The 27,876-nt window shown below is 43.0% G+C and overlaps 1 protein-coding gene across 1 annotated transcript in view; it reads left to right on the forward strand.

The window, feature by feature from the left end:
* GK (glycerol kinase) overlaps window positions 1-27,876 on the forward strand; it is a 67,856-nt gene that overhangs the window by 29,948 nt on the left and 10,032 nt on the right. The window contains exons 12-20 of the mRNA XM_056861808.1: window positions 1,199-1,241; window positions 2,100-2,180; window positions 2,749-2,827; window positions 13,494-13,590; window positions 14,025-14,109; window positions 15,192-15,312; window positions 16,612-16,755; window positions 17,117-17,197; window positions 23,556-23,642. Of these exons, the coding sequence (XP_056717786.1) occupies window positions 1,199-1,241; window positions 2,100-2,180; window positions 2,749-2,827; window positions 13,494-13,590; window positions 14,025-14,109; window positions 15,192-15,312; window positions 16,612-16,755; window positions 17,117-17,197; window positions 23,556-23,642 (818 nt within the window). The remainder of the gene's footprint in view (window positions 1-1,198; window positions 1,242-2,099; window positions 2,181-2,748; window positions 2,828-13,493; window positions 13,591-14,024; window positions 14,110-15,191; window positions 15,313-16,611; window positions 16,756-17,116; window positions 17,198-23,555; window positions 23,643-27,876) is intronic.

The raw sequence follows: 27,876 nt of genomic DNA on the forward strand, positions 1-27,876 counted from the left end.
TCAAGCATGTAGAAAAGCCCTTTGTTTGAAATACAAAGTGTTAGGTGACTGGTGTACCAAGGTGGCTAAAACTGAGCTCAGAATCAGGGAATGTCTACTTCAGATGTGGAATATAAGACTACTACCACCAACTTACTGCACAGGGTTTTCTGTAAGGATTTCATCAAAATAACAAAGGTGAAGCATTTTGCCAGTTAAATTATCGTAATGAACGCACATGAAGCTGCCTCATACTGAATCAGACTCTTGGTCCAACAAGGTCAGTGTCTGTGTAGACAGGCAGTAGCCCTCCAGGGTCTCAGGCAGAGGTCCCCCTCACATAATTCCTGATAAGCATGGTGTACTATTTCTTAGTCACAATTTCAATTTGTATGGCTATGCTGTGCATTTGTGTTAGAAGGTTTGCTGGTGTTTGTTAAAATGCTAGAAAATCAAAATGTTTCTGAAATAGCTTTTTACACAGACAATAGCTCTCAAGTAAGTAGACAAATTCCCACCACCTGTTTTTCTGAGAGTATTCCAAACCCATTATAGGTTGATGAAGTAGGGATAGCACGAAAATGATGGTAATGTGAACTAAACATGGCCAGGGGTTGGTAGGCCCTACAGAGAACTGACAGGCCCAGCAAATCTGCACTCAGTTTATTATTTTTCTCATCAGGTTTTGACTGAAGAGGAAAGTGCACGTTTGTTTCAGTCAAAAAGGCAACCATGTTTGTTCTGCCCTGTCTGACTCTTTGAGAGAATTTAAACATGCAGACTGGAACATCTCCTATGATCCTTTGTACACAGGATATCAAACAAGTTCCCGTGCAAGCTATATGAGGCCTCTTAGGCTCTTGGAGCAAGCACAACATTTGAAGTATACATGAGCATTTTGTTCAGTATAGCCCAGCTGCCACTGTGCACTACAGCCCCTGATGACAGTGGCAGAAGGAGAAATAGTGGGTGTCGTTACTCTCTTCCATCCTTGGCAGTTCAGTACATTTTTAGATAAACATTTAAATTAGTCATTGCTATGTTTATGCAGAACAGGTTTTTTATTATTATTTGAATCATTAGTCTGTTGTGGCTACAGTTTGAGTGTATAAAGTCACTTTGTGGTATGTGTATGCAGTTTGGCCATAGATAATCTTGGCAATGCATCTTGTACTTCTTGTTTTGAAGTAGATCAATAACTTTGTCATCTCCACTGTAGATATGGTACAGGCTGCTTCTTGCTCTGCAACACAGGTCATAAGGTTAGTGCTGGGAATAAAATCACTTGACTGAAAAGCTTGAAGCCCTGACAAGTTGCTACTTTTTTCCGTATATGACTCATAGAAGAAAAGAAAATTACCTTTCCCATGCCTGTCATATTCTAAATATCTTAATCTGCATTCAGATGTCATGACAAGCAGTAATTAAACTGCAGTTAGGCATCAACACAGCTTGTTGACATGCTTGTACACTCCCTTCTGTAGTTCCACATCCTCTCAACTCAGTTAAATCCCCATTGTGAAGAGTAAACAAATTCCAACTGGCCAACATACCTGCATTCAGACATCGGTGCAAATAAGAGCTTGATCAAACCTGGAGATTTTCAATTATCTCTGTTTATAAGAGGAGGAGGAAGCTGAGACAAGAGAAAGGGACATGCGATCATGGCAACATGATGTGTTCATCCCCATTGGCAATTTAATTACAGCTTGTTTCAACTGAATGCAGCTGTTCATTAAAGCCAAATGGTTCATGTTTTAAACCACAGCTTAAATTATTTGTTTAGCCTTAAGGTCCCCAAAGAAAAATATACTGAAAGGCTATAGTCAGTTATGCAGTATTTAAGATAACTGTAACATATAAAAATTAACCTGATACTTGCTACCACAGCAGTCTTTGTCAGTTGATACTTTCAGAGATCAGCAGTTTATGATATATAAAATGTTGAAATTGCTCTCCTGAAACATTGGTTGATATGTAGTTATTGATTAAAATCTGTTTGCATCTCCAAACTATGGTTAATCTTTAAGCATTAGCTTTTCACATAAAGTAATAATTTATTTGAGAAACAACTCAACTTCTAAAGTAAGCAGGTAAAAATTTTCAGCATTTTTTTTAAGCCCGCAGTGTCTGAACATGGCCTGCTGACCACAGTGGCTTACAAACTGGGAAGAGACAAACCTGTGTGCTATGCATTAGAAGTAAGTATAATTTTTCTATACTGCCTTTGTCCATTTGGTTTTGCACCAAGGAATAACTACTGCATGTATTCCCTGGATAGCCGCAACCCGAGGTTAGTTGGGATTGAGTTGCCCTGGGTGATTCTGAAGTTGGTTCTGTGGCACCAAAAAAAGTACAATGCTTATTTTTGCTTGATTTCTCTGCATGCAACTGTTCTGTAGTTAACTGGCAGCTAAGTGTGTAACAAGACTCTATTGCTACATACTAGGTTTTGAGGTTATGTGAAATAATTCTTTTTCCACTAAAGCCAGTTTATTACCACATGTTCGTCACTTCCTAACAACAAATACTTACTTAGCATGTGTGAATTTGTTCTAAGTTAATGGTCTTGCTGCCTGGCCCATTTGATGGAAATCTGTGCAACTGCCACAACTCCTTCTAGTGTGTGTGAGATCGTCTTTGGGAGATATGGTATGCTTTTGTTATGAGCTATAAAGAAGTCCCCAGTTTGTGCATGTTACCTCCATGTAATTCTGTGCTTTAAGAAGGAAGATATAGTAACTAGCAGTGACCTGTTCTCTGCTTTAGGGCTCTGTTGCCATAGCAGGTGCTGTTGTTCGTTGGCTGAGGGACAACCTGGGCATTGCAAAGTCCTCAAGTGAAATTGGTAAGTATTAATAATTGGCTTCAATTATTTGACATTTTAGTGAATAGTTGCTAGGCTTCTTTACTTGTCTGGTGTTTATAACTCTGAAAAGATGTTTCTTTCCCACTCTGAGCGAAGGGCATCTTGCAAGCTTGGGTTTTCCCGCCCTTTACCTGGGGAGGCAGGACCAAATTTCAACTTCCTGTCTCTCTGGCGGGAAAGCCTACAACTTCCACTTTCCCTCCTGCCTTTGACGGGGAGAGCTGGTGATTAGCAGAGCTCCGCTCTACTTACCCTATTCTTCTCATTCTTACCGCTCTCTTCTTACTTCCTATTCATTCTCCTGTCTTTTCCGCTTACCCAAAAAAAAAAAAAGCCCCCCCTTTCCCCCCCCTGATCTCTGCTAAGAACGGCCCCCCCAAAAATGGCGGACACCATTCAAGAGGTCCCCAGAGAGGACTATTTGTTGTCGGAGAGGGACTATGATCCCTCTCTTCGCCCCCTTGTAGCCACGCAACCGCTAGAAGCTTCGGGCGGTGGCTCTGGTGCAGCGGCGGAGATCACAGAGCCGGGCAAGTCCGCTACCGCCAAATCCAGCTCCGGAAAAAAGACAGGAGCAAAACGAAAGGTTAAATCCTCCAGCTCCGGGAGGAGCTCCAAGCGGCATCAGGTTTCCAAGCACAGCTCGGGTAACCCGCCAGCCGCCGTCTCCGGTCTTCCCTCCTTTGCAAATCGAGTGGAAGTACTGCCCCCCATCGATTCAATACAAGCCCAGAGGACGTCGGACGGTAATGTACCAACGCCCGGGTCAGCTTCGGTTGGGGGAAGCCTCTTCTCCTTTGAGGAAATGGAGGCTATGATGCAATTTGTATTGAGTAGAAGGCAGGCTCAGCTTAACATACCCGCGCCTACTGGCCAACTTGCAGAGCAGCCCTCTCCCTCCCCCTCCCAGTCCTTGAGTAGCGAGCCTTGCTGCAGCCACCAGATGGCAGCCAAGTCTTGGCCCACTAAGGCTGCTCTGAAGGAGAGTTCCCGCGTCCAGACAGAGGCTGATCTCTCCTCTTATTCTTCCTATAGTGATGAAGACAGGGAGGAAGGAGAATATAATTCTGATACTGAGGACCCTGTCAGGGAAGGGGAGGATCCCCAGAGGCTTTTCTCCCCGGAGGATTACCAGTTCCTTTTGTCTAAAGCTCTCATTGCCCTAGAGCTCTCTGAGGAACCAGGCACCACTGAGGAGCCTAAGGCCAAGCAATGGCCCACTGGGGCCAAAGGATACTTTCCCCGAGCCTCCACCCAGACCAAGAAAGTTCCCATGCCAGAGTATTTTGTCAAACTCATCAAAACCGAATGGGATAAACCTACCCAAAACAGGCAATTCCCATTCGCCATAAAAAAGTTATATGATATGTCCCCAGCAGCCATGGATCTCCTTAGCCTACCGGTAGTGGATGCTCCTATAGCATCATTGCAATCCTCTGATGTCCTGTCTGAGGATGGGGCGGGAACTATTAAGGATAAGTTTGACCGCAAAATGGAGTTTCTCTCCAGGAAAGTCCATGAGTCCTCAGCCCTGGCGATTCAGGCTACTACCACAGCTGCCATTATGGCCAGAGCATCCATTGCATGGGGTAAAAAGATATTCCAACTCCTTGAAGGAGCTGATAGGAGAATAGTTGATGGAGTAGACAGACTAGTAAGAGCCTCAACCTTCCTGGCAGATGCATCCCTGGATGCTCTGTCCTTCTCTGCCCGCTCTATGTCTTCTAACGCGGCAATCCGTAGGGCCCTTTGGCTGAGGGCTTGGAAGGTGGAAGGCAATTCCAAATCCATGCTATTGTCAATCCCCCTCCAGGCTGGCAAACTATTTGGAGACCGCCTGGACAAAATGCTGGCAGAAACTAAAGATAAAAAACGCACCATGCCTGACCCTCCCAAAAAGGAGTCCAGGCCCTTTTCCAGGCCTTTCCGTTCTTCCCACACTCTTTCTCGCTACCGACAAGAGCAGAGGCGCCCATCCTGGCCTAGCAACCGGCAGCCCTTTCGTCGCCAAGGGCGATTCAGTCGCCCTTTCCAGCAGCAACAACAACAATTTAGAGGCGACAAATCTGAGAGGTTCCAGAAGCCTCAAAAACAGTGACGCCAAGTCACTACCAGTGGGCGGAAGACTACAGCTGTTCAGCCCACAATGGACAACCTCCCAGTCGGATGCCTGGATACTGCAAACCATTCTACACGGCTACAGCATAGAGTTCCGAAAGACTCCTCCAGACCGCTACCTACCATCTCCTGTGTCTCGGTCCCAGGCAAAGCACTTGAGATCCTTGGACGCCATACATCATCTTCTGCTCATAGGGGCAGTGGAGAAGGTCCCTCCCGAGGAACTTTTCTTGGGGGTCTACTCGATCTTCTTCACTGTCCCAAAGAAGAACGGGGACTGGAGGTCCATCCTCGACCTCAAGTTTCTCAACCGCTACGTGTCACGGAGACGTTTCAGGATGGAGACCCTGCTCTCCGTCACAGAAGCCCTCAAACACGGAGACTACATGACTTCCATAGATCTTCGCGAAGCTTACCTGCACATCCCAATACACCCATCAGATCGGAAGTTCCTAAGGTTTGCGTACATGGGAAACCACTTTCAATTCAAGGCTCTTCCCTTCGGACTTGGCTCCGCCCCAAGGACCTTCACCAAGGTTCTGGTATCCCTGATCGCTCAGCTAAGACGGGGAGGTATCCAAGTCCATCCTTACTTAGACGATCTGATTATCTGTGTACAGTCGGTACATCTATCCCAGGCTCACACCAGCAGAGTCATTCAAATCCTAGAGGAGCACGGCTTCCTAATCAACGAAGAAAAAAGCCATCTCACGCCCACCCAAAGAATTCGACATTTGGGTGTGATCATAGACACCTCAGTGGACATCATATTTCTTACAGAGGACAAGGCCATCAACATCGCCAGACTGGCAGACACCATAGCCAAATCAAGCCAAGCACCCCTCCTATCCCTAGCATGTCTACTCGGGCAGATGATTGCTTGCATCTCCTCCATCTCCTGGGCGCGCTTCCACACTCGCCCTCTACAGTGGCTCCTCAGACCACACCAACGATCCATTACACTAAAAATCAACAAGCTCATCCCATTAACACATCAAGTCAGGAAGAGTTTACTCTGGTGGAGTCACGCCCCAAACCTTCAGAAGGGCAAGCTCTTCATCCTCCCGGACCCCATCCAGATTTTTACCGACGCATCCCTTCAGGGCTGGGGAGCTACCATGGACAAGCAAGCAGTTCAGGGACAATGGTCAGAATCAGAACAGAAGTTGCACATCAATATCCTGGAGCTGAGAGCCGTTCGGTTAGCTCTCTTCCACTTCCAACCCCTCCTGCGCTCCAAAAATGTGCTAATCAGAACCGACAATATCTCGACGAAGGCCCACCTAAACAAGCAGGGTGGGTCCAGATCGTCGTCCCTACACCTGGAGGCCCAGATCATCCTGAAGTGGGCAGAAAAGAACCTTCTCCACCTTCAAGCCGAGCACGTTCAGGGAGTCCAAAACATTCAGGCCGACTGGCTCAGTCGTCGCTCCTTGGACGAAGGCGAATGGTCCCTCTGCTCCCAGGCCTTTCAGATGGTCAACACCAAAGCAGGCCCTCTACTGGTGGACCTTTTTGCGTCAGGGTTGAATCACCGCCTTCCCAGGTTCTTCTCCAGGTTTCACCATCCGCGAGCAGAACAGATAGACACGCTCCTGGCACCCTGGCCTCGGGGAATCCTTTACGCATTTCCTCCTCTACCCATCCTGCCAAGGGTGATCAGGAAGATTCGTTTCGAAAGAGCCAAGGTGATTCTGATTGCTCCAGACTGGCCTCGACGGCCTTGGTATGCAGCTCTCCAGCAGATGTCGGTCCAGAGTCCATGGCGCCTCCCTCTTCTTCCCAACCTCCTACAACAGGGTCCCATCATTCATCCCAACCCGGCTTGGTTCCAACTAGCCGTTTGGACATTGAAAGGCTCCGGCTAAGTCATCTCGGTCTCAGCAAAGACGTCATTGACACCATCATCGCAGCCAGACGTCCCGCTACTAGAAGGATCTATGAGTACACTTGGAAAACCTTCACCAGGTGGTGCCGCAGAAAATCAAAAGATCCCTTATTCATTGATCTACCATCGTTACTGGAATTCCTACAGGATGGAGTTCACCAAAACCTTAGACCTGCCACCTTGCGTAAACAAGTGTCCGCTATCTCTACAATCATCCCGACACTAGACGCTTACAAGTTAGCCGAGCATCCCCAAATTAGAGCCTTTCTAAGAGGGGTCGTCCAATCCAACCCTCCTCCTATTCATCGGTTCCCTACCTGGAAGCTCAACACCGTCCTCCAGGCACTTACCAAACCTCCTTTTGAACCGTTACGAGAGGTCCCTCTTAGATTTTTAGGTCAAAAAGTTATCTTCCTAACAGCTATCACTTTGGCTAGAAGAATATCGGAACTTGGAGCCCTTTCCATCCGTAAAGAGTTATGTGTTTTCCATAAAGACAAAATAGTCTTAAGACTTGATCCTACCTTTATTCCCAAGGTGAACTCGGTGTTTCACAGGCAACAAGAACTCCAACTTCCATCCTTTTGCCCTCACCCAGCCAACCCAAAGGAAAAGGAGTGGCACACCTTGGATGTTCGGCGAGCTATTAGAATTTACATCAACCGAACGGCTCCATTCAGATCTTCCGACTCGCTCTTCGTAGCCCTCTCAAGGCCCAACAAAGGTCGGAAGTTACCCTCTCTCAGCCGGGCGATCAACCAGTGCATCGTTGAAGCTTATCACGCTAGCAAGCTTACCATCCCAGAGGGCATCTCTGCCCATTCCATTCGGAGTGCGGCGACCACAGCGGCTCTTCACAACCAGGCATCAGTGGAAGAGATTTGCAAAGCGGCCACCTGGTCCAATGTCTCCACCTTCGTGCGTCACTATCGCATAAACACCTATGCCTCAGCCGAAGCCGCCTTCGGGAGACGTGTTCTCCAGCATGTTGTCGAGGAACAGGACGATTAACCCCACCCGGAGATTTAGCTCTTGGACATCCCAAGCTTGCAAGATGCCCTTCGCTCAGAGTGGGAATGTAGCCTTGGTACTCACCGAGATGGCTCTTTCCACTCTGAGGAAGAAGGGCATCTTGCCCACCCAAAATTCTTATACTCTCATGTTAATCGCCTGGGTGGTCACTCTTAATTGGCTGGGATGTTTCCAACTTAATAGAGTTTGCCTCGACATTTTTTCCAATAATAAGTAACCTCAGAAAATGTAGTTCCCATGACAAGGCCTATCCACTGCCCTTGCCTTAATCCTAACCTCTGTCCCAGCGGTTTTTTTTATCTTCTGCAAACCCTGTTTTCCTGTTGTCCAGTTAGACCTTACTAAGTCTCCGAGTTGACCTACGTACATATGTGTACTTCTTTTATATGTTTAGCCTTTTCTACTGTTATCCTTACGGTTGACAATGTTACACTGTTATTATTCCTGTCTCTATCGGTCTATGCTTTCGGAAAATTGGAAGTTGTAGGCTTTCCCGCCAGAGAGACAGGAAGTTGAAATTTGGTCCTGCCTCCCCGGGTAAAGGGCGGGAAAACCCAAGCTTGCAAGATGCCCTTCTTCCTCAGAGTGGAAAGAGCCATCTCAGTGAGTACCAAGGCTACATTTTCCCATATGGCATCAGAAAAAAACTTTTAATACAGTGTGGATGGCCCAGGCTAGCCTGATCTCGTCAGATCTCAGAAGCTAAGCAGGGTCAGCCCTGGTTAGTATTTGGATGGGAGACCACCAAGGAATACCAGGTTGCTGTGCAGAGGAAGGCACTGGCAAACCACCTCTGTTAGTCTCTTGCCATGAAAAAGGGGTCGCCATAAGTCGTCTGCGACTTGATGGCACTTTACACACACACTATGAAATATATTAGAGCAAGCCTTTCCTTTATCCCTTAGAAGCTCCTTGATCCATTGATCTTGAGCAGCGTAAATCTAATGTTTGAGGGATATAAGGACTGAAATAAATCTTGCCACTGACAATGTAGTCTTGGGATCCCTGTCACTTAATAAAAAAGGCATTATGTCAGACACAGAGGCATTAGATTAATATGTATAATGTGATAGAAGTTCCTCATAAAAGTGGCATTCCAAAAGGGCATGAGCGAATGAATCAATAGAACCAGAAGAGCAAGGACAGGTCATGTCTAGGTATGATATATTCAAAATTCTGCCCTGCATAACCATAGAGGGGTTAGCATTACTATAACCATAGAGGGGTTAGCAGCTAGCTAAACAGGAGGCTCTAGAAAGACAAGGAGTTATCAAATAATACGTATAAGTGGGCAAACCGCGTGGTGGTGTTCCAAAAAACTGAGATGAACAAACGCGACGAGCTTGAAAAGTAGTGCTGTTTAGTGCACTTTTTAATTATAGTGAAAGCTTCAGTTTCCCCAAGATCTAATAACATATCCTGCGAAAAGCCCAACAATGACAATTTCTCATCTAAGATTTTTTGCCATGAAGATTTAAAAGGGTCGGGCTTCAGAGAAGCTAGGAGGCCTCAGTGCTAAAGCGCAGCCTAAGTTGTAACGTAAAGGTGGCCAACCATGCTCTAGCTTCGAGCGACATCTGGCCAAACTCAGAGTGAAGGGTAACGCCAGCAACCCATCAAGGGGCATTTAAGAGTTTTCGTAAAACACTGAAGCAGTGGACGATCTATAGATTCATTGACAACAGTTATCCAAATGGCAACGCCAAAAAGGACAATTGGAATGATTTTTAAGTTGAAAACCTGACTAGTCCCTGGGATATATTTGCCGCCTTTGGTATGGAAAAATAGCTCCAGCCACAGGTTTTCAATTCAATTCCAATTTATTACGGTCATTTGACCAGCATTATAAAAATACAGAAATGCATGTCATCAGCCTACTAACAAAGACAAGGCAGATCTGAGGACAAACCATAAGAACACTATCAAAATAGAATTTGACCGTTATTAAAATATAGTTAAAAAATTACAGCTGTGATTTCCAAGCCCTACGTATTATGCAGTATCTAGCAACATGGCTCAAGATCTGAGGATTATTGCCTGCTAACAGGTGGTCCACTTTAGTTTTGTCAGTTTCTCCAGAGAGTTTTTCTAGCAGTGGGTTAATCATTTTAATTCTAACCTCCCTATGGAAGGTACACCATAGGAGCATATGTTCGTTCGTTTCCACCTCTTGAAGCAAGCATGGACACTTTCTTTCTATAAAAGGGATTTTCTTAAATTTGCCTTCAAGTACCGCAGAGGGGAGTGCCGCACACCTGGCAAGTGTGAAAGTTCTCCTGGTGTTGTTGGATTCCAATGTGGCCAAATAAGCCGCTGGAGCGACCGCATATTTGGCACTCTGTGGGCATATGAAATCTGGTGTTCTAGATATATCAGCTTGGCGCTCGGTGTCTTCGATCCTCTGCCTGATCAGCTGTTTTGCTTGATCTAGCCCACTACTTAGAAGGGCTTACGGGGATAAACCGAAGTTCCTAATATAATTCAAAACAGCCCATAGCCATTTTGACTGAAAATTATCTCGAAGTATCAGGGGAAAGAGACCCTGGGGATTCAGATTTCCTTTTAGCCATAAATGAGTGGACATAATACGTACCCTAGCCTCGATCCTCAACATTCCAGTCTCTAATCTGATCCAGGCATTTGAGACACGTTTTGGAACCTGTAAGATGGCTCTCAGAAATTTAGATTGGACTCTCTCCAATGAGGCATAACAGGAAGAGAGTGAGCCCAAAAAAGAGCCATTTAGGAGTTGAGCCATAGTTTCCCTTTATACAGTTTCAAGGCGGGGATAAAGTAACCTCCATGTGATAGAAGAAATCTAACTATACTATTTGAAGATCTTTCTCCCTGATCTGCCACATGTTTACAATGGTTAATCTTAGATCCAGTTGCTTGAACCACAACCCCCAAGTACTTAAAGCTGGTCACTTGCTCTATCTGATGCTCCTTGAGTGCCCATAACCTAGTTTTCTGATTTTTCCCAAAGGCAATAATTTTGGTTTTCTGATAATTTATTGTGAGATATTCCTCATCACAATATTTTGCTAACCTCTTGAAAGCTCTCCTCAACCCTATGGTGGTTCTAGAGAGTATAACTATATCATCAGCATATAACAGCCCTCCGATATGCCTTTCTGCGAGTTTGGGGGGATGGTATTCAAAATTTCCCAGATGGCTTATCAGATCATTTATATAGAAGGCAAACAGCAAGGGCGCAAGCAGGCATCCCTGTCGGACCCCTCTATAAGTTCTAATTGGGTCAGTAAGATGTCTAGCCACAGGTTTAATTTTGTTGGACACTGCTTTTTGATGGGCATTCCAATTTAGGTTATGGGTAAAAGAATGCCATGATAAGCAAACTCCTTGACTTGGTCAACCTCAAAGCCGTCTAATACCCAGTGAAATGGAGGCATTTTTCTCCTCTTAGAGAAGATCATAATCTTAAATTTGGGATGGTTTATTTCATTATCTTCCCTAGAGCAGTACTTAGAAAAGGATTGTAAGGATCTTTTCAAACCAATTCTTGTGCGGGACAGAAAAACTGCATCATTGGCATAGAGTAGAATTAGGGTGGGACAACTTGCAAGCTTTGGGGGATGACAGGACTCTGAGAAGTTAGTTGCCATATCGGTCAGATATAGATTAAACAAGAGAGGAGCAAGGAGGCAACCTTGTCTAACTCCCTTGGCCAGTTCAAAGGGCTCAGTTAGTTCTCCTTGGCCGCCACAGCGAACCTGAGCTGTGAGGTCAGTATGAAATTTTTGAAAAAGCCATAGTAACCTCCTATCCATGCTAGAAATTAATAGTTGCTACCATAGCCTCTCCCTTGGGATGGCATCAAAGGCTCCCTTAAGATCCATAAAGCCTGCATAAAGGGTGCCATTTGGGGGGGGGGATATTTCTCGGCTAAGTGAGAGAGCACTACACAGTGGTCCGTAACAGACAAACCCCTTCTGAAGCCAATCTGTTCCCAGCCAAGGATGTCATTACTCTCAACCCAATCCAACAGCCTCTTTAATAAGTAGGAGGAATACAATTTGCCTAAGCAAGACAAAAGGCTGATTGGGTGATAACAGCTTGGGTCAGAGCGCTGACCGTTTTTGAAGATTGGGGCAATTATAGTATGTCTCCAAGATTTTGGAATGGCTCCTGATTCATTAATTTGTGTAAATACAGGAGCAAGAATGTCGGCCCACCATTTACTATTCACTTTAAAGAGTTCTTAGGGAATTAGATCAGGACCTGGGGCTTTCCCTGAGCATAAGCGGTCAATGAGCGGTTTAATTTCATTAGGAAACACATCCGGCCAGGAATTCAGCAAAATAGGAGGCACTACAGGTTGTCCAGAGAATAGTTGTCCAGAGTCCTTGGTTGTCCAGAGAATAGGAGAAAAGGCTCTTGAAGTAAGCTACCCAGACCGATGACGGGATACATGCGGGGACTCTGACATAGCCATTACTTAGAGAATTCACGGTCCACCAGAAGGTTGAATTATCATTGTTGTTTATAGCTGTAATCAAGCTCCTCCCATTTTTATATAAGGCCTCTTTTTTCCTCCGATGTACCAAGCCTTTGTAGTTCTTTTTAATGGTTAGCAGCTCCTTCAATACTAAAATAGTATTGTTCCTTTTGAATTCTCTTGTGTTTCCTGGATATTGCTCGTTTGAGGAGACTGCACTCATGGTTAAACCAAGAATTTTGTTTGGATAAGGCGTGTGAGTTTGAGGTAATTTCCTTAGTAAATAAGGGTTTAAATAAATCAATTAATTTGAAGAAAACATTTAGGACAGTAGCTGCAGACTCTTGCCCAAGGAGGGCAGCTCTCAACAAAGTCACCTCTAAAAGGTGCATTCTGCAACGCACCAAGGAGTCAAGCTCAGTAAACACGTGCTAGGGCTTTTGGGGATTGATGCAGCGTTTGATGGTGGGATGATGTCAGATGTTGAACACATGTTAGGTTGGAAAGAGAAATAGGGAGATGGTCACTGCCCATGTAATCACAAGCTTCCATATTACTGATTAAAGGTAGGAGATCTAGTGAAACCAGAAAATTATCGATAACACTGGCACCATTTTGATTTAAAAAAGTAAAGTCTCCATTAGGGTCAATCTGCGATCGCCCATTTACTATTATTAGGTATCTCTGGATAGCAAATTGGGCCAGACATAAGCCAGCAGAGTTAATTACCGAGTCTCTAGAAGTTCTAGTGTACCCATAGGGAGCTCAGGAAGGATTCATCAGAATTATTAGAGCAAGCAACTCTGGGAGACATAGGAATTATAAGGGATAGGTATTAGAAACCCATGTATTGGTTTTGATAATAGGAGACCAAAATTAGAATATATTGTCAGGAATCTGATGACATTCTGTGTGTGAAAATGAAACACTTAGTAAAAGTTTCATAATTACAATTCACTGAGACTTTTTTTTCAGGACAGAGCGTACCAAATGAAACTGTCAAAGGAGCAAATATCTATAGGAAACTGCATATAGCATTGCAAATATTTAAAACTGGGACATTGGCTTTCCTAATTGGCAGTATTTAGTGGAATAATCTGTTTGATGTCTTTTCAGTATGATAGATTGCGCTTTGGTTTTTATTTTAGAGATGCTTGCTGCTGAAGTGGGAACTTCTTATGGCTGCTACTTTGTCCCAGCATTCTCAGGATTATATGCACCATACTGGGAACCCAGTGCAAGAGGGTAAGGGTTTTTTTATGGCTGAAGTTACACTGAAAGCTTTGGGTAGGGAACTGCTTTTCCTTTTCTCTTTTAAAATTGGATTCTCCCCACACAAGCACACACAGTCTGTTAATAACTGGGACCGAATTGCATTCAAAAACCTGGGTATGTCTCTGTCACATGTAGTTTGGGCCAGTGCTTAGAGTGTGTCTTTCTCTAATGTGAATGCTGTGGGTGCTGCTAGTACAATTTCAGCCAAGCAAGAGGGAATTTGCTTTCCCAGTGCAACACAGCAGTTCTCTGTTACTACCACAGTATTCTTTTTTTTTTTTAATCTGGCTGCTGGGCATATTAATGATACAGTTGTAATAAACTCTAGTTGGAACTCTAAGACATTAGCAAAAAAGCTGAACTTTCTATTAACTCTGGTGTTTGGTTCCCCCCTCTCTGTACAGAATTATCTGTGGCCTTACTCAGTTTACAAACAAAAAACACATTGCCTATGCTGCACTAGAGGCTGTTTGCTTTCAGACTCGAGAGGTACGTATGAAAGACTAATCAACATTCCTCTGACCTGTTGTAGGGGGTAAACATAATTTCTGCAGTAAAAGCAGAGGTGTATGTTAATTGTCTGTTTATATACATTTATTTATTAAACCATTTATAGCCTGCCTTTCCCAAAGGCTTACAGCAGCGTACAATATACAATTAAAAACATCCTAGCAACAATAAAACCAACCCCAGTTTACCCCCACTGGCATCTCAGCTTTTTCTGAACTCCTTTTTGGTTTTTGCTATTTCTTTTAAGTGTAAACATTTGTGTTCTCTCTGAACATAAGTCACAAGACAGTTTCTCAAATGGAGAGAAACCATTAGAATGCCCACTTTTTGTTTATGAAAGGCCTGTTATGTTTAATAAGGAACTCTTTTTAGTGTGAGCAAAATTTCCCAGGTTCTAGACAGAGCAGGTCTGACAATTTTAGTAATATTGGAGAGTTCCGGCGGGGAGGGTAGCGGGGATAGCAGAAGATTCCCAAGAGCTCTAAAATAGTTGATCACTGTGTGGCCTCTCCTGAGGATGCAGTGCAACTTACCTCTGGCATTGTGGTGATTACATGGACAGGATGAGTGGTCTCTTCTCTTTGCTTGTCCCCCTCCCAAGGGCTGTAGTAGCCATGGCAAAGTAGGAAGGAAGTCTTGTTTTTCTCCTGGTGTTCTTAATGCTGCTGTAATACAGGGAGAGGGATGTAGGGACCTTTTCCTTATCTCACAGTGCCACAGAAGTGGCCACCACAGCCGTTGAAAGGGGAGAGAGACAGGCCACTTGCTAGAACAGCAGCCGTCTGAGCTCAGAGGTGTAGGAAAGGAAAGGATGAGTTCTTCTCAGGCTTGGATTAAAATCAGGGCTGTAATGTTTACCTTTTTTGTTAAAGGCAAGAGCAGTGAGTTTCTGAGGTTGGTATTCTAATCCTAGGAATGACTTAAGAGTTGACATTACAACTTCAGATGACATTCCTTCTGCTGTGCTGTTAGCACCTTCCTAAACATTGGCAGTAATCTTTTTTCCATGTCTCAAGGGCTCGTATGAACTATGTAATTTATATAAATGGTTCTGTTTTAAGATATTGGATGCCATGAACAAGGACTGTGGGATACCACTAAGCCAGTTACAAGTTGATGGAGGGATGACGAACAATAAGATCCTTATGCAGCTCCAAGCAGACATTCTCTGTATTCCAGTAGGTAAGAGCACTGGACTCAACTTTTAGAACTACTACTATAAGAAATAAAGAAGTGTAAATGCTAAATAACTTAGACTTTCTCTGGTTTGTTTGCCTCCCTCTCCTTTTACGGTGGTTACTTAAGAATTTAGATGAAAAGCGTTTCCACGTATAGCAGATTATTCAGTCCTGTTTGGAGAATTCCTTCTTGCAAGAAAAAGCTGAGCTCTAAAACGATCTAGGGATACAGCATGCGTGCTTTTTAACTAATCTCATCTGCCCATTTTATTGTGAATACGCAAACAGGTATTATCCACAATTACTCTATGTGTGAAGTACCAGTCCACTACAAGCACTTCTTTCTGCCCAACCCACCATGCAGGATCCCACAATCAAAGCACTCCCGACAGATAAGAACATAAGAAAGGCCCTGCTGGATCAGACCGAGGCCCATCAAGTCCAACAGTCTGTTCACACAGTGGCCATCCATCCTCTGCTTAAAGACCTCCAAAGACGGGGACTCCACCACCCTCTGAGGCAGTGCATTCCACCATCCAATAGTCCTCACCGTCAGAAAGTTCTTCCTAATGTTTAGGTGGAATATATATGTATTCAATTTTTAACTTTGTAGGATACTTGATGGGCTATGACTACGAATAAAATGTGAGACTGACTGATTGAAAGTACCTGTGAGCCTACTCAATTTCGGGGGTGGGGGGGTGGCTGTCACCCCTGTTACTGATAAGGCAGTATTGCTACTACTTCCTGCGGTTGCTGTGGAAAGGAAATTTCTCTTGGAGGCCTGTATGGGAAAGTTACATAAGTACCAGCAGCACCCCAGGTATCCACTGATGCTGTAGATGCCGTTTATAAGATCCATTATGTGTGTCCTTCAGTGCCTCTTAGTAGCATAAGAATTTCAGTAAACTTTACAGTACATCTTTGGTTCTGGTGACCTCTCCATAAGTTTCAAGCAAAGAGAGTGAACAAAGCAAAAAAATAAAAAAATAAGAAGAGTTGGCTTTTATATGCCGACTTTCTCTACCACTTAAGGGAGACTCAAACTGGCTTACAATCGCCTTCCCCTCCCCACAACAGACACCTTGTGAGGTAGGTGGGGCTGAGAGAGCTGTGACTAGCCCAAGGTCACCCAGCTGGCTTCGCGTGTAGGAGTGGGGAAACAAATTCAGTTCTCCAGATCAGAGTCCACCGCTCCAAACCACCGCTTTTAACCACTACACCACGCTGGCTCTCAGTCTTCAGTATTTTGTATCATTCTTCGTAATTCATCCACTTTTCCCTTCATTTCTTTCTTCCTTAGTAAAACCATCCATGCCTGAAACCACAGCACTGGGAGCAGCAATGGCAGCAGGAGCTGCAGAAGGAGTGGGAGTCTGGAGTCTGAATCCTGATGACTTGACAGCAGTGACTTGTGAACGATTTGAGCCTCAGATCAATCCTGAGGGTAAACAGAGGAAAATTATACTTGATCTCTTATAGGCAAGGTTACACCTAGCCTCCTCTGCCTGTTCTGGTTCTGGTCTGGTCCATACTGCTGATGGGAGCTAGCACTGTTAGTCCAGTCAGCATAGGTAGCTTCACACAATGTGTGTGGCATGTCCCAGAAAAAAGTGCCCATCTGTGACACAGGCCCTCGCTTCTGCTTGGTCTCTGCAGCGGTGGGATAAGGAGCTTGGGAAGTTGCTATTTCAGTGTACCCTCAGTCTAGAGTTCATACAGCTGGACAGCTGTTGTTCCTGCATCATAAATACTTGTGAGATGTGAAGAATTAGAATTTGGAGTGAAAGTATTCCTTCTGGTTCCAGAAAGTGAATGTCGCTATGCCAGGTGGAAGAGAGCTGTTAAGAGATCGATGGGCTGGGAGACCTCAGAACCTCATACTGATGGTAAGCCATTACATCTACACTTGGCTTATGTACGTTCTAGTGGTTTCTAAATACACTATTTGCTTTTTGCAAGGAATGTTGTTGTGAAAGAGACCTTTCTTACTAGTTTTCTTTGGGGGAACAAACTCTGAAACCATCCAAATTATTAAATAGCTTATTAAATAGTTCCAGCTTGTGAGATTGATGATTAATTCAAACCATTCAAAAACATTTTAAGAAATGTACAAACAAGGTGCAATGAGTCATTATTTAGGCTCTGCTAATTCAGTTTCTTAATAACTATGAAAGACCCCTAAAAAGGGTTTCTCGGATTGCTGAAGGAACACTCCAATTTTATTTTTTTAATTGGAAAAGCGCTCCCCATTACTGCATTTACATTGAGAATTTACAAATGGCTTCTAAGGCGGTAACTATTTTGTCATTCTAATTGTTCTTAAGCAGTGTTCTGCATTTTAACAGGGTAAACGTTTTCATATCCAGATAGTAAAAAGGGAAAGTAGCCAAGAATCGTTCAGAAAATGTTTTTGTGACTAGTGAAGTAAAAGACTAATCTTTCATACGTAGAGAGAAACAGATAATATTTTTATGTACTAATATGTGTGTGCTGAGATATCAAATAGGGTCAATTTTAAATAAAAGAGAAATTGACATATGCTATGTAAAGGAAAAACAAGAATGCACTAAAAATGAAATAAAGAATGATCATGCAATCCCATATTAATACAATACCATACCTTTATTGGCATCTTAGAATAATAAAACACGCCGAACAGCCGGCTGAAATAGGTTAAGATCATTCTTATTATTCATTAGTAATGATAGTTTATCAATTAAAGTTTGGTAAAGTTCTTAAGCTCTCTTGAACCGGATGATCTTTGAAGATTCTCTCAGTGAGGGATGTAGCTAAAAAGGAGGCTAGTAAAGCAGTGAGGTTCTTGTCCTGATCTGCTAAAAGGAAGCGAGGCAGATCCCTTTTTGATCTTATACGCCGAGGATCTGGCAGATGGCTGAGCATTAAATGACGAGGTCTGCTGTGGGATGAACAGTCCAATAGGATATGTTCCACTGAGTGCAATCCCATATTGACAGATCTAGGCCTATCTAGGTTTCAGGTAGCCAGCTCAAGGTTGACTCAGCCTTCCATCTTTCCGAGGTCAGTAAAATGAGTACCCAGCTTGCTGGGGGTAAAGGGAAAATGACTGGGGAAGGCACTGGCAAACCACTCCGCAAATCAAAAGTCTGCTTTGGAAACGTCGGGATGTGACGTCACCCCATGGGTCAGGAATGACCCGGTGCTTCCACAGGGGACCTTTACCTTTAGGCCTATAAAAGTAGAATAGAAAGTTTGAATCAGATCTGCCAGTAAATTGTTTTAATTCTAATCAGAATATATCAGACTTCAGCCCTATTTCATTGTCCTTTACTAAATAATCCTGAAATCTCCACTGAAATAATGAGTGTTTAGTAGCTTTTACTCCTCAGTGTGTTTATGCTTTAAATGACTTGATCTTAGTAAAAGTGTATCAGGGTGAGAGCACTTACCCACGTGTTGTCATGGAAAACTAAATACATTCCATTGCGAAATCTGAAGAGAACCCTGAACTACAAACCCCTCCAGACAGAGAAGTTGCATCAATTAGATCAAAGGTTCTTAAACTTAAGACTCTATTCTGGGTGAGAGAAGGGCTTGGGCTTTGTTACAAGTAATAATCCTGGCTTTTTCATTTCTTAAAAGCCCTAGCAGCTGCAGACGAAATCTTGAGGAAAGTGCATGTGGTTTCTGCCTCTGTTTCTCTATTCGTGTCTCTTAAGTGGTTTAGTAAGCTTGGGTAGTTTGTGGAAGGAACCAAAGTGTGGAGCACAGGAACAAAAGTGTCCTTGCAGAAGTAGCAGCGTCCTTAATCGGCTAAAAGTGTCAGGCCAGGTCTGGGGTTGGAGGGACTGGTGGAGGTGTTGTCATAGCAGAAACAGCTGAATGAAGATGCTTCCTCCTGGCTGGGATATTATGGCATGCAGGTTAATGGGGCGAGCTTTGCACCTTGTCTTTTCATACTCTTTTTCACAGGGCTGGAAATAACTAGTTGGCTCTGTCCTGACCAGTCAGAGTCTTAGGTTAATGGCTTTCAAGAGCCTAAACGGAATTCTGTGTACTTAATGGCCAGATGACTGAAGTTGGGTTCCCCTGGAGAAATGGTAGAGAAGAAAACTATGGCAAAGTCGTGTAAGGCTGGCCACTGAGCCAGGCCCACTTGCATGGCAGGGAGCTCTCAAGTACATGTGGGGGGCACATCACTATCCCCTGTATCCCTCTCCCCACATTATTTCCCCTTTCCCTCCAATTGGCGATTCACATATCCTCTCAGCTTTCCTTGCCTCATTCTCTCCTCATCCATTCATCAACCTATCTTTTATCTGCCTCCCATCTTCATTTTTATTTATTTATTTACTTAATATATACCCCACCTTTCTCCACAGTTTAGCAAAGCAGCTTACACTAGTCTCCTCTCCTTTTTATCTGCACAACAACCCTGTGAGGCTGAAAGAATGGTTCAAAATCACTTAGTTAACGTACACAACATGATGGGAATTTGAACCTGGGTCTCCCAGACCCTGCTCTGAAGCTCTAACCACTGCACCACACTGGCTTTCATAGGGTGGCTGCTGTTAAACAGCAGTAATCAGCCAAGCCTGAATGAGTCATGCAAGTGGGACCTGAAGATCTCCCAGAATAACAACTGAACTCCAGACAACAGAGATCTGGCCCCCTAAAGAAAATAACTGCTTTGGAGGGTGGACTCTATGGCATTATATTCAACTATGGCCTCTCTGTCTCTACCAAACCCTGTCCTCCTCATACTCCACCTCAAAATCTCCAGGAATTTCCCAACCTGGAGCTGGCAACCCTAGCCAGGCCCCAGGGTGCCCCCGCTCAAAGGCCAAAATAGGCCTGGAAATAGGGTTGCCAACCTCCAGGTAATAGCAGGCGGTCTCCCGCTATAACAACTGATCTCCAGCCGATAGAGATCAGTCCATTGGAGAAAATGGCCGCTTTGGCGATTGGACTATGGCATTGAAGTCCCTCCACAAAACCTGCCCTCCTCAGGCTCCGCCCCAAAAATCTCCAGGTATTTCCCAAGCTGGAGCTGGCAACCCTACCTGGAAAGGGCTCTGCCCCCTCCCCCTTGCTTTTAGTGACAGAACCAAGCCTTGGAATGCTGTGGTTGCGTAGCAACAGCCACTGAGAGGGATCTGTTGCTTAAAGCTACAGGTGTCCCATATATAATTTCTGAGTTTTTTAACCCCTCCCCCAATGTTTTTTTTCTTTTTCTTTTTTTTAGATTTCACATTTTTCTGCAAACCTGGGGCCCTTTTCAGGTTTATAGAAAAATCTGTCTTGCCCATTCACAGTTCCAGTCACCTGATTTAGGTATCCAAAGATTTGGCCAATTTTACTATTAGAATATTATAGCAATTTCTACTTTCTGTTATTGATAACCTCTTCCCCTAACAAACACACATACTACCTGTGTATATAAAAAGGGGGTGGGGTTGAAGCTTTATGAATGTAGGGGTTTGGGAGATAATTATTAGAAGTACTTAAATGTTCTAAGTCATGCCCTGTGAAAACTACTTCCTGATCCCTTAGGTAGCATAATTGAGAGTCTGATAGAATATGCTCTTAATTGTAAGAAGTTTTTCTCTGTACCTCCAAGTGGTTTAAGAGTGCATTGCAAAACAATGTTGAGATTGTTATGCAAGGGAGGCTTTAAATATATGTTTCTGCAAAGACAGGGTGTTATTTTTATAATGAAAAATGTGATCACTATTCAATGCCAGCATCTATAGCTCATGTGGATTAGAAGTGATAGCAAGTGAACAGTAGGAATAAGTCTAACAGCCCATTCCTGAGCCGCGCTGGCATCCAGGGCAAAAGCCCTTTAGGAGGCCCAGCAGGGTCCATGCCGGCATACGGCCCTCCGCGCCGGCGTACGGGCAAGTGACGCAGTGGAAAGGCCCGGTTGCCGCCCGCTGCCATGGCAGTGCTGGGCTGGGACGCTGACGGAGCCTTCCACCAGCGTCCAAAGGCTGCGCCGGCATCCCAGGAGGCATTCCTGGAATGTTACGGCGTCCTGGGAGGTGTTCCCGGGGCTTAACAGCACCTGGCTGGGGGCGGGGCCGCCATTAGGCAGCCTCCTAAGCCGTTTTGGCCCGGGAATGCCCCCTTTTTTGCCGCAATACACCACCTTTTAGGATTGCATGGATTTTTTGCCTCCTAAGCCCTGCGCAGGCATTCCACTCAGGACTGTTAGTCACCAGAACAAATCACTGTTAGTCACAAGATCAAGGTGCATATTTTGGAGGGTGGAAATACAAGAACCATTGAAGTAAATGCAGTAATTCACTATTTTGATTCTTGCTTAACTAATCATGCTGTTTGTAATCTTACATTGTTTAATAACTAAGCGAAAAATATAGGCTAGAAAAAAAGATCAATTATTTAGAGAACAGTGGTTTCAGCACACTTATAATTAGACATACTAGCTGTTTTATACTTTCAAGCCTAGTCTGGATAGTGGTGAATATTTTTTTTTCTTATCCATAAAGACACCAAGTTTGGCTGGTATTCAGTTTTGTTTAGACTGTGAGGGAGGAGAGGAGAAGTCTTACAATTCCAGCATGGATACCCTTTTCTCTTTTTGGAGTTATTTTTTGTCTTTAGAAACTACAAGATTGGGAAAACATTTAAACTTGTAACTTTAACATTTCATAGTATTTATTAATGGTTAGATTCTCATTTCTTACAACGATGTACCCTTATTTTTGCTAGCGAACCTTTTTTTTTTCTTCCAGTTTGAAATCCGGCAGGACTTGGCTGTTCCCCTTTTAGCGTTACTTAGATTGCAACAAGATTGGGAGCTTTAGAGCTTCTATTAAACACTCTAAGTGAGCTTTCAGTTTGAGATGTGCATAATAAAAGAATTGAAGGTGTTACTTGCTTTTGTTTGTGTGCTTCTTTCCTGAGGGTCCATCCGGCTTGTGGGGGGGAAATTAATGACTCCGGCAGCTTCTCTTCAAAGCTCTTTTGCGGCTTGTATACTGCTTCTGAGTCATCCGAGACCCTGATGACTCAGAAGGAAGGAAGACAAAAATGTACACAAGAAAGAATGGAGAGACAAACTATTAGACTATATACAAATGGCCAAAATTACCAATAGCCTAAAGGGCAAAGATGTAGAACTATTCAAAGAACAGTGGCAAAAGGTGTTTGTATATTGGGAAAAAACGGCAAAAAATGACTTTAAAAATATGATGAAAGGATTGTAAATAAAATAAATAAAAAAGGGTAGAAAAACAGAATAATCTAAGAGAGCTTTCACTGGAGGCCAACCACTGGAGGAGGGGGTGACTCACAGGAGATGGGGGTGGTGGGTATATTTTATATTCTATTTTGTTTTTGTTTTTTCTTTTGGATATAATATAATGTATATTAAGTTGTTATGTAAATGACATTTATATATCTAATTTATAGGTTATTATAAATGAGTTAAATTAGACTCAGGGATAGAAATTGTTAAAAATATCAAATGATGTTATATTGTATCCTATACCTATCCTTTTTCATTTTTGTTATTAATCATCACTTTTTGAAATAAAAAATTTTAAAAAAATGGATAGTGGGGAATATATGCTTTCCCCAGCCACAGATACAGCGCATGTGATGAAGGAGCCAGGTGCTTTTCACTGTTTTGCCAGACAGCATATGATAAGGGTACAAGAATGCATATTGGGGAAGATTAATGTAATCCTTCCCTCTTTTCCTTTCAAGGGAAAAATACTGTGTTATGAGCCTATGAAAGTGGCACCCGTGTCATATGTTGGCTTGCATTGTGTATGTTGAGGAAGAAGCTCCTGTGTTGTCTGCTCCACCACCACCTATGCTGGATTCTTGGCTAGGTGAGTGTGTGAACCGGCCCTTGCTATTGAGCAAAATAAGGGTGTTAGTAATTCTATAGTGTTCAATAAATTAAATACAATTATTTAATTTAATAATCTTACTCTGTTAAATTTCTTCAAGAAAAAACATTGTATCAGCTTTACCTTGGAATTCTGTATTATCTGCTTGATTAGTATTTGAGACTGGCTTTGCCTAAATAACCTGGAACGCAGGTGTTCGATTGGAATAGACCTAGGCATCAAAGGCTTGGTCCAGCTCTAATTATCCCTGTGCACTCAGTGTTTTGCAGGTATTGCTGCTTTCTTGTAATTCTACTATTGACATGATTTTTAAAAAATGTGATTGATATGTTTTTCTCTTTTGATTTGCTTGATTGGAACCTCTCCTACTGAATGACGTCAGGTGAATCTAGTATCTTCTGTAGTCTACCTTTGGGCTTCTTTATAATGAGTAGCCTGTTAATGTTAATCGGAACAAAGTACATCTCAGGTTAGTTTTATTATTTTTACAAGGTATCTTTGCTAGTTTAAGTGTCTGCTTCTATTATTAAAAGTGTTCAGTGTTTTACTATGTGAAGAATCATTAAGGGTACAAATACCTACTGGATTTAAAGGAATGTTTTATATTTTTATTTTACTTAGGACACTTCTATGCTGTCACTTCAGAGTCCCGTTCGAGGCAGTTTACAATTAAAATCACCACAATATTAAAAAAACAAACTTTTAAAAATTGCATTGAATTGAACTGAATAATATTCCCTGGTGCTATTGTCATATAGAGAGTTGCTGTTTCTGTAATAGATAGCACTAAAAAGTTTCTATTTTTAAAAATCATATAGAACCGTGACAATTTGGCTGACAGACTTAACATGGTCACTAATGTTGATCTGAATCGTATGCCTCCATTCTGCCATCAGAATTCACCACCGAGTGGTAGAGACTGCTGACACACAAAGCAGGAGAGGTGAATTTAACTACTTTCTCCTCATCCTTCACTGCAGCTCCCTGTTCTGTTTGGCTTTTAATCCATGCAAGTTCTCTCCCCTCCACCAACAACCTCCAGTGTTGCATTTTTAGCAGCTGATGGGGAACAAAGAAAAGCTAGCAATCAAAGAGATTTTTAATTATGATGATGATTATAAATATTCTGGCGTATGTTTGGTCAGTTCTAATAATTATTTATCACACATGCAAACCACTGTGTATGACTCGAGTGTTAGTTTTAATTGTTAAATTATAAAATGCTATAATTGGTGTTTTACTTGTTTTAATTTTGGGCTGCCTTAGCTCAAACTGTTGAAAAGTTGCTCAGCTTGGAAGTGCTTTCAGAAGTGTTTAGTTTTGGGCACCACAATTTAAGAAAGATGTAGACAAGCTGGAACGTGTCCAGAGAAGGGCAACAAAGATGGTGAGGGATCTGGAGACCAAGTCCTATGAGGAAAGGTTGAAGGAGCTGGGTATGTTTAGCCTGAAGAGGAGAAGACTGAGAGGGGATATGATAACCATGTTCAAGTACTTGAAGGGCTGTCATATAGAGGAGGGTGCCGAGTTGTTTTCTGTTGCTCAAGAAGGTCGGACCAGAACCAACGGGTTGAAATTAAATCAAAAGAGTTTCCGTCTAGACATTAGGAAGAATTTTCTAACAGTTAGAGCGGTTCCTCGGTGGAAAAGGCTTCCTCGGGAGGTGGTAAGCTCTCCTACCCTGGAGGATTTTGAGAAGAGGTTAGATGGCCATCTGTCAGCAATGCTGATTCTGTGACCTTAGGCAGATGATGAGAGGGAGGGCATCTTGGCCATCTTCTGGTCACTAGGGGTGTGGAGGGGGGAAGTAGTTGTGAATTTCCTGCATTGTGCAGGGGGTTGGACTTGATGGCCCTGGTGGTCCCTTCCAACTCTATGATTCTATGATTCTAAGTGATGGGATCTGTCTTATGGCGAGAGAAGGTCACATGGAACTATAGGCTTAAATCCTCCAGAGGATTTCTGCAGATGTAGGAGGGAGGGAATTTCTATTGATTCCCCCCCCCTTCTGCTAAAGATCTGACTCCCCACCTCATGCTGTTCCTGGTGGTCCCCTGTTCCCTGGAAGCAGCATTTCGGTGTGGGGGATTTGGGGCTGCAGGTGGAGGTAAAGAAGTTACACAGCAGACAGAAATCCCTTCCATCTGTAGAAATTGATGGTGAATCCAGGCCATAATGCTAGCCTTGCAAGCAAGTCTATAGAAGTTGCTAAGTCAAAAATTGTACTAGCACTTGCTGTCAAGTTAGTAAATTGTAACCTCCAACTCTTTAAAGATTCCCTGGCTGATCACCTAGAGAAGATTCACTTGCCATAATGTACTAAGGAAGGGATTATTTGAAAGGCTTTGACTACAATTCTGCACCTTGCATAGTGGAGAATAGGATGGGAGGTGGCTTTCCACAGGGCTCTGTGAGCCCATCTCTGCTCACCTGGTTACTGCCATGCCTGGTATGGTGTCATTCATTTCAAATGTTAGGGTGCCTAGTAGTCCATTCTTTCTGTGGTTTCTGTATGGGGCTCCTCCTTAGGCCTTGGCAGAAGAGAAGCCAGTTGCTTGCTATTGTTTCATTTCATTTCATTTCATTAACCTTTATTGGCATACCAAAGACAGAGATAGAAAAAACAACAACAAAATACCTCCAAAGGGCAATAGATATACAGTCGGGTTAATAAAACTTTTCTTGTTCTTTAAGAACTCCTGTAAGAAATTCAGCCACGGTAGCAGTAATTTTGGGATCATGGTCACTCAAAAGAAATTTGCATTTCACTTCATTACTCCTGTATGTCTTGTATTGGAGCAAAGTAGATAGCAGTTTATCCCGCTGAGTCACATAGAAGGGGCAATCTAAAAGGATGTGGTCAATTGTATCTAACAAGTTTAAACCGCATGTGCATAGGCGTTCATGTCTAGGGATCTGGAGGTATCGGCCTAAGAGCATCCTAGATGGGAATGCATTAACCCTAGCTAATAGAAAAGCGCGGCGTTGAGAAGGTATCTCTAGGTTATCTAGATACCTAGCCATTTTACCCGATCCATTATTAAGGCCTAGGGCCGCCGGAGAGCAGATGGGGGGAAGAGCTGGGTTAAAATTCTGCAATTCTACATCAAGGAGACGTTGCTTGATTCTTTTAAAGATGTAAGATTCATTGGCCAGAGCAAGATTATCTAAATCAATTCCAATTTGACAGAGTCTAGATCTAATCAATATGTCCCATGAGAAATAATGAAGTTCACTTTTCAAGAAATATAAAAGGGAACCTGGCTCAGTTTGAAAATATAATTTGAGCCAATATCTTATTGTTTGAATCCAGGCTTTGGTGGCAATCAAGTTTTGCCCAGTTTCATAACAAATTGTGAAATATGAGACGCATTTAGGTATCCCCAATATTTGTCTAAGAAATATGGCTTGGATGTTCTCCACTTCTTGATTAAGAGTTCCAAGCCATAAGGGAACTCCAAACAGAAGTTGGGGGAATATTTTCAAATTCAGGATTTTTATCACTGCAGGAACACACTGATTCCCCTTCGCATAGAAAAACTGCTTGAGTTGATTTAAGGAAATCTTGGTGGCTTTAATAGTATTTTGTCGATGTATAGACCAATTGAGATTATAGTTATAAGTAATTCCCAAATACTTATAGCTTTTAACTTGTTCAATTGAATCCTTCCCAATGTGCCATTTGTATGAGGACCATTTTTTGGAAAATACCACTACTTTTGATTTGGAGGAGTTAATAGAAAGTAAATTAAAATGGCAATAATTATTAAAAGCATCTAGATATCGTTGGAGGCCTACTTTAGTGAAAGAAAGAATGACGGTGTCGTCCGCATAAAGAAGTAGAGGTAAAGACTGGGACCCTAATTTAGGTGGATGACCATTAACTGAACCCAATGACTGCGCTAGATCAGAAAGAAAAATATTAAAAAGTAGGGGAACTAAAACACACCCTTGTTTAACGCCTCTTTGAATTAAGATTTTCTTAGTCAGTCCACCATTAGGTGAGTATTTAACTTGGCAGGTGGTATTTAAGTGTAATTTCTTTAAAAGTATTAGCAGCCTGGGGTCAATTCCTAGATTTGACAATTTGTCCCACAGTTTCTCTCTAGGAATAGAGTCAAAAGCACTTTTTAGGTCTATGAAAGCTGCAAACAATTTCCCCCCACCTATCTTCATGTATTTTTCCACAAGAAAGGATAAAACGATACAGTGATCTAAAGATGATTTGTTCTTAGTGAATCCTATTTGCTCTGGGCCAATAATGGATTTAGCTTGAGACCACTCCGAAAGGCGGGTCTCAAGGTGTCTAGCATATAACTTGCCCAGTACTGATATGCTTGCTATTGTAATAAAAGATTGCAAGAGGGCCTCTGCTTTTAAAATCTGAACAGCTCGCACAGATGTGATACTCCAGGTAAAGGAATGGCTAGTAGGGCCAGGTTCTCCACTCATGCAGAGTGTGGGATTGGGTTGTTGTTGGTTTTTTTTTTTTTTTTTACTTTTGTCTTGTCTTCTCCTCCAATTTAAAGAGAGAATCGTCTTAATCTTTTTGTTAAAAAGAATCTGCCATGTACATGCTTTCCTGATTTATCTTTTGGTCTAGTTGCACAACAGATGTTGAGAGTTTATATCAAAACCTGTTTATCAAAAAGAAATGGTCCCTTACAGCTGGATAATTCTGTAACCACCTGAAAAGAAACAAC

This window comes from Euleptes europaea, chromosome 16 (genome assembly GCF_029931775.1).
Source record: "Euleptes europaea isolate rEulEur1 chromosome 16, rEulEur1.hap1, whole genome shotgun sequence".
NCBI lineage: Eukaryota > Metazoa > Chordata > Lepidosauria > Squamata > Sphaerodactylidae > Euleptes > Euleptes europaea.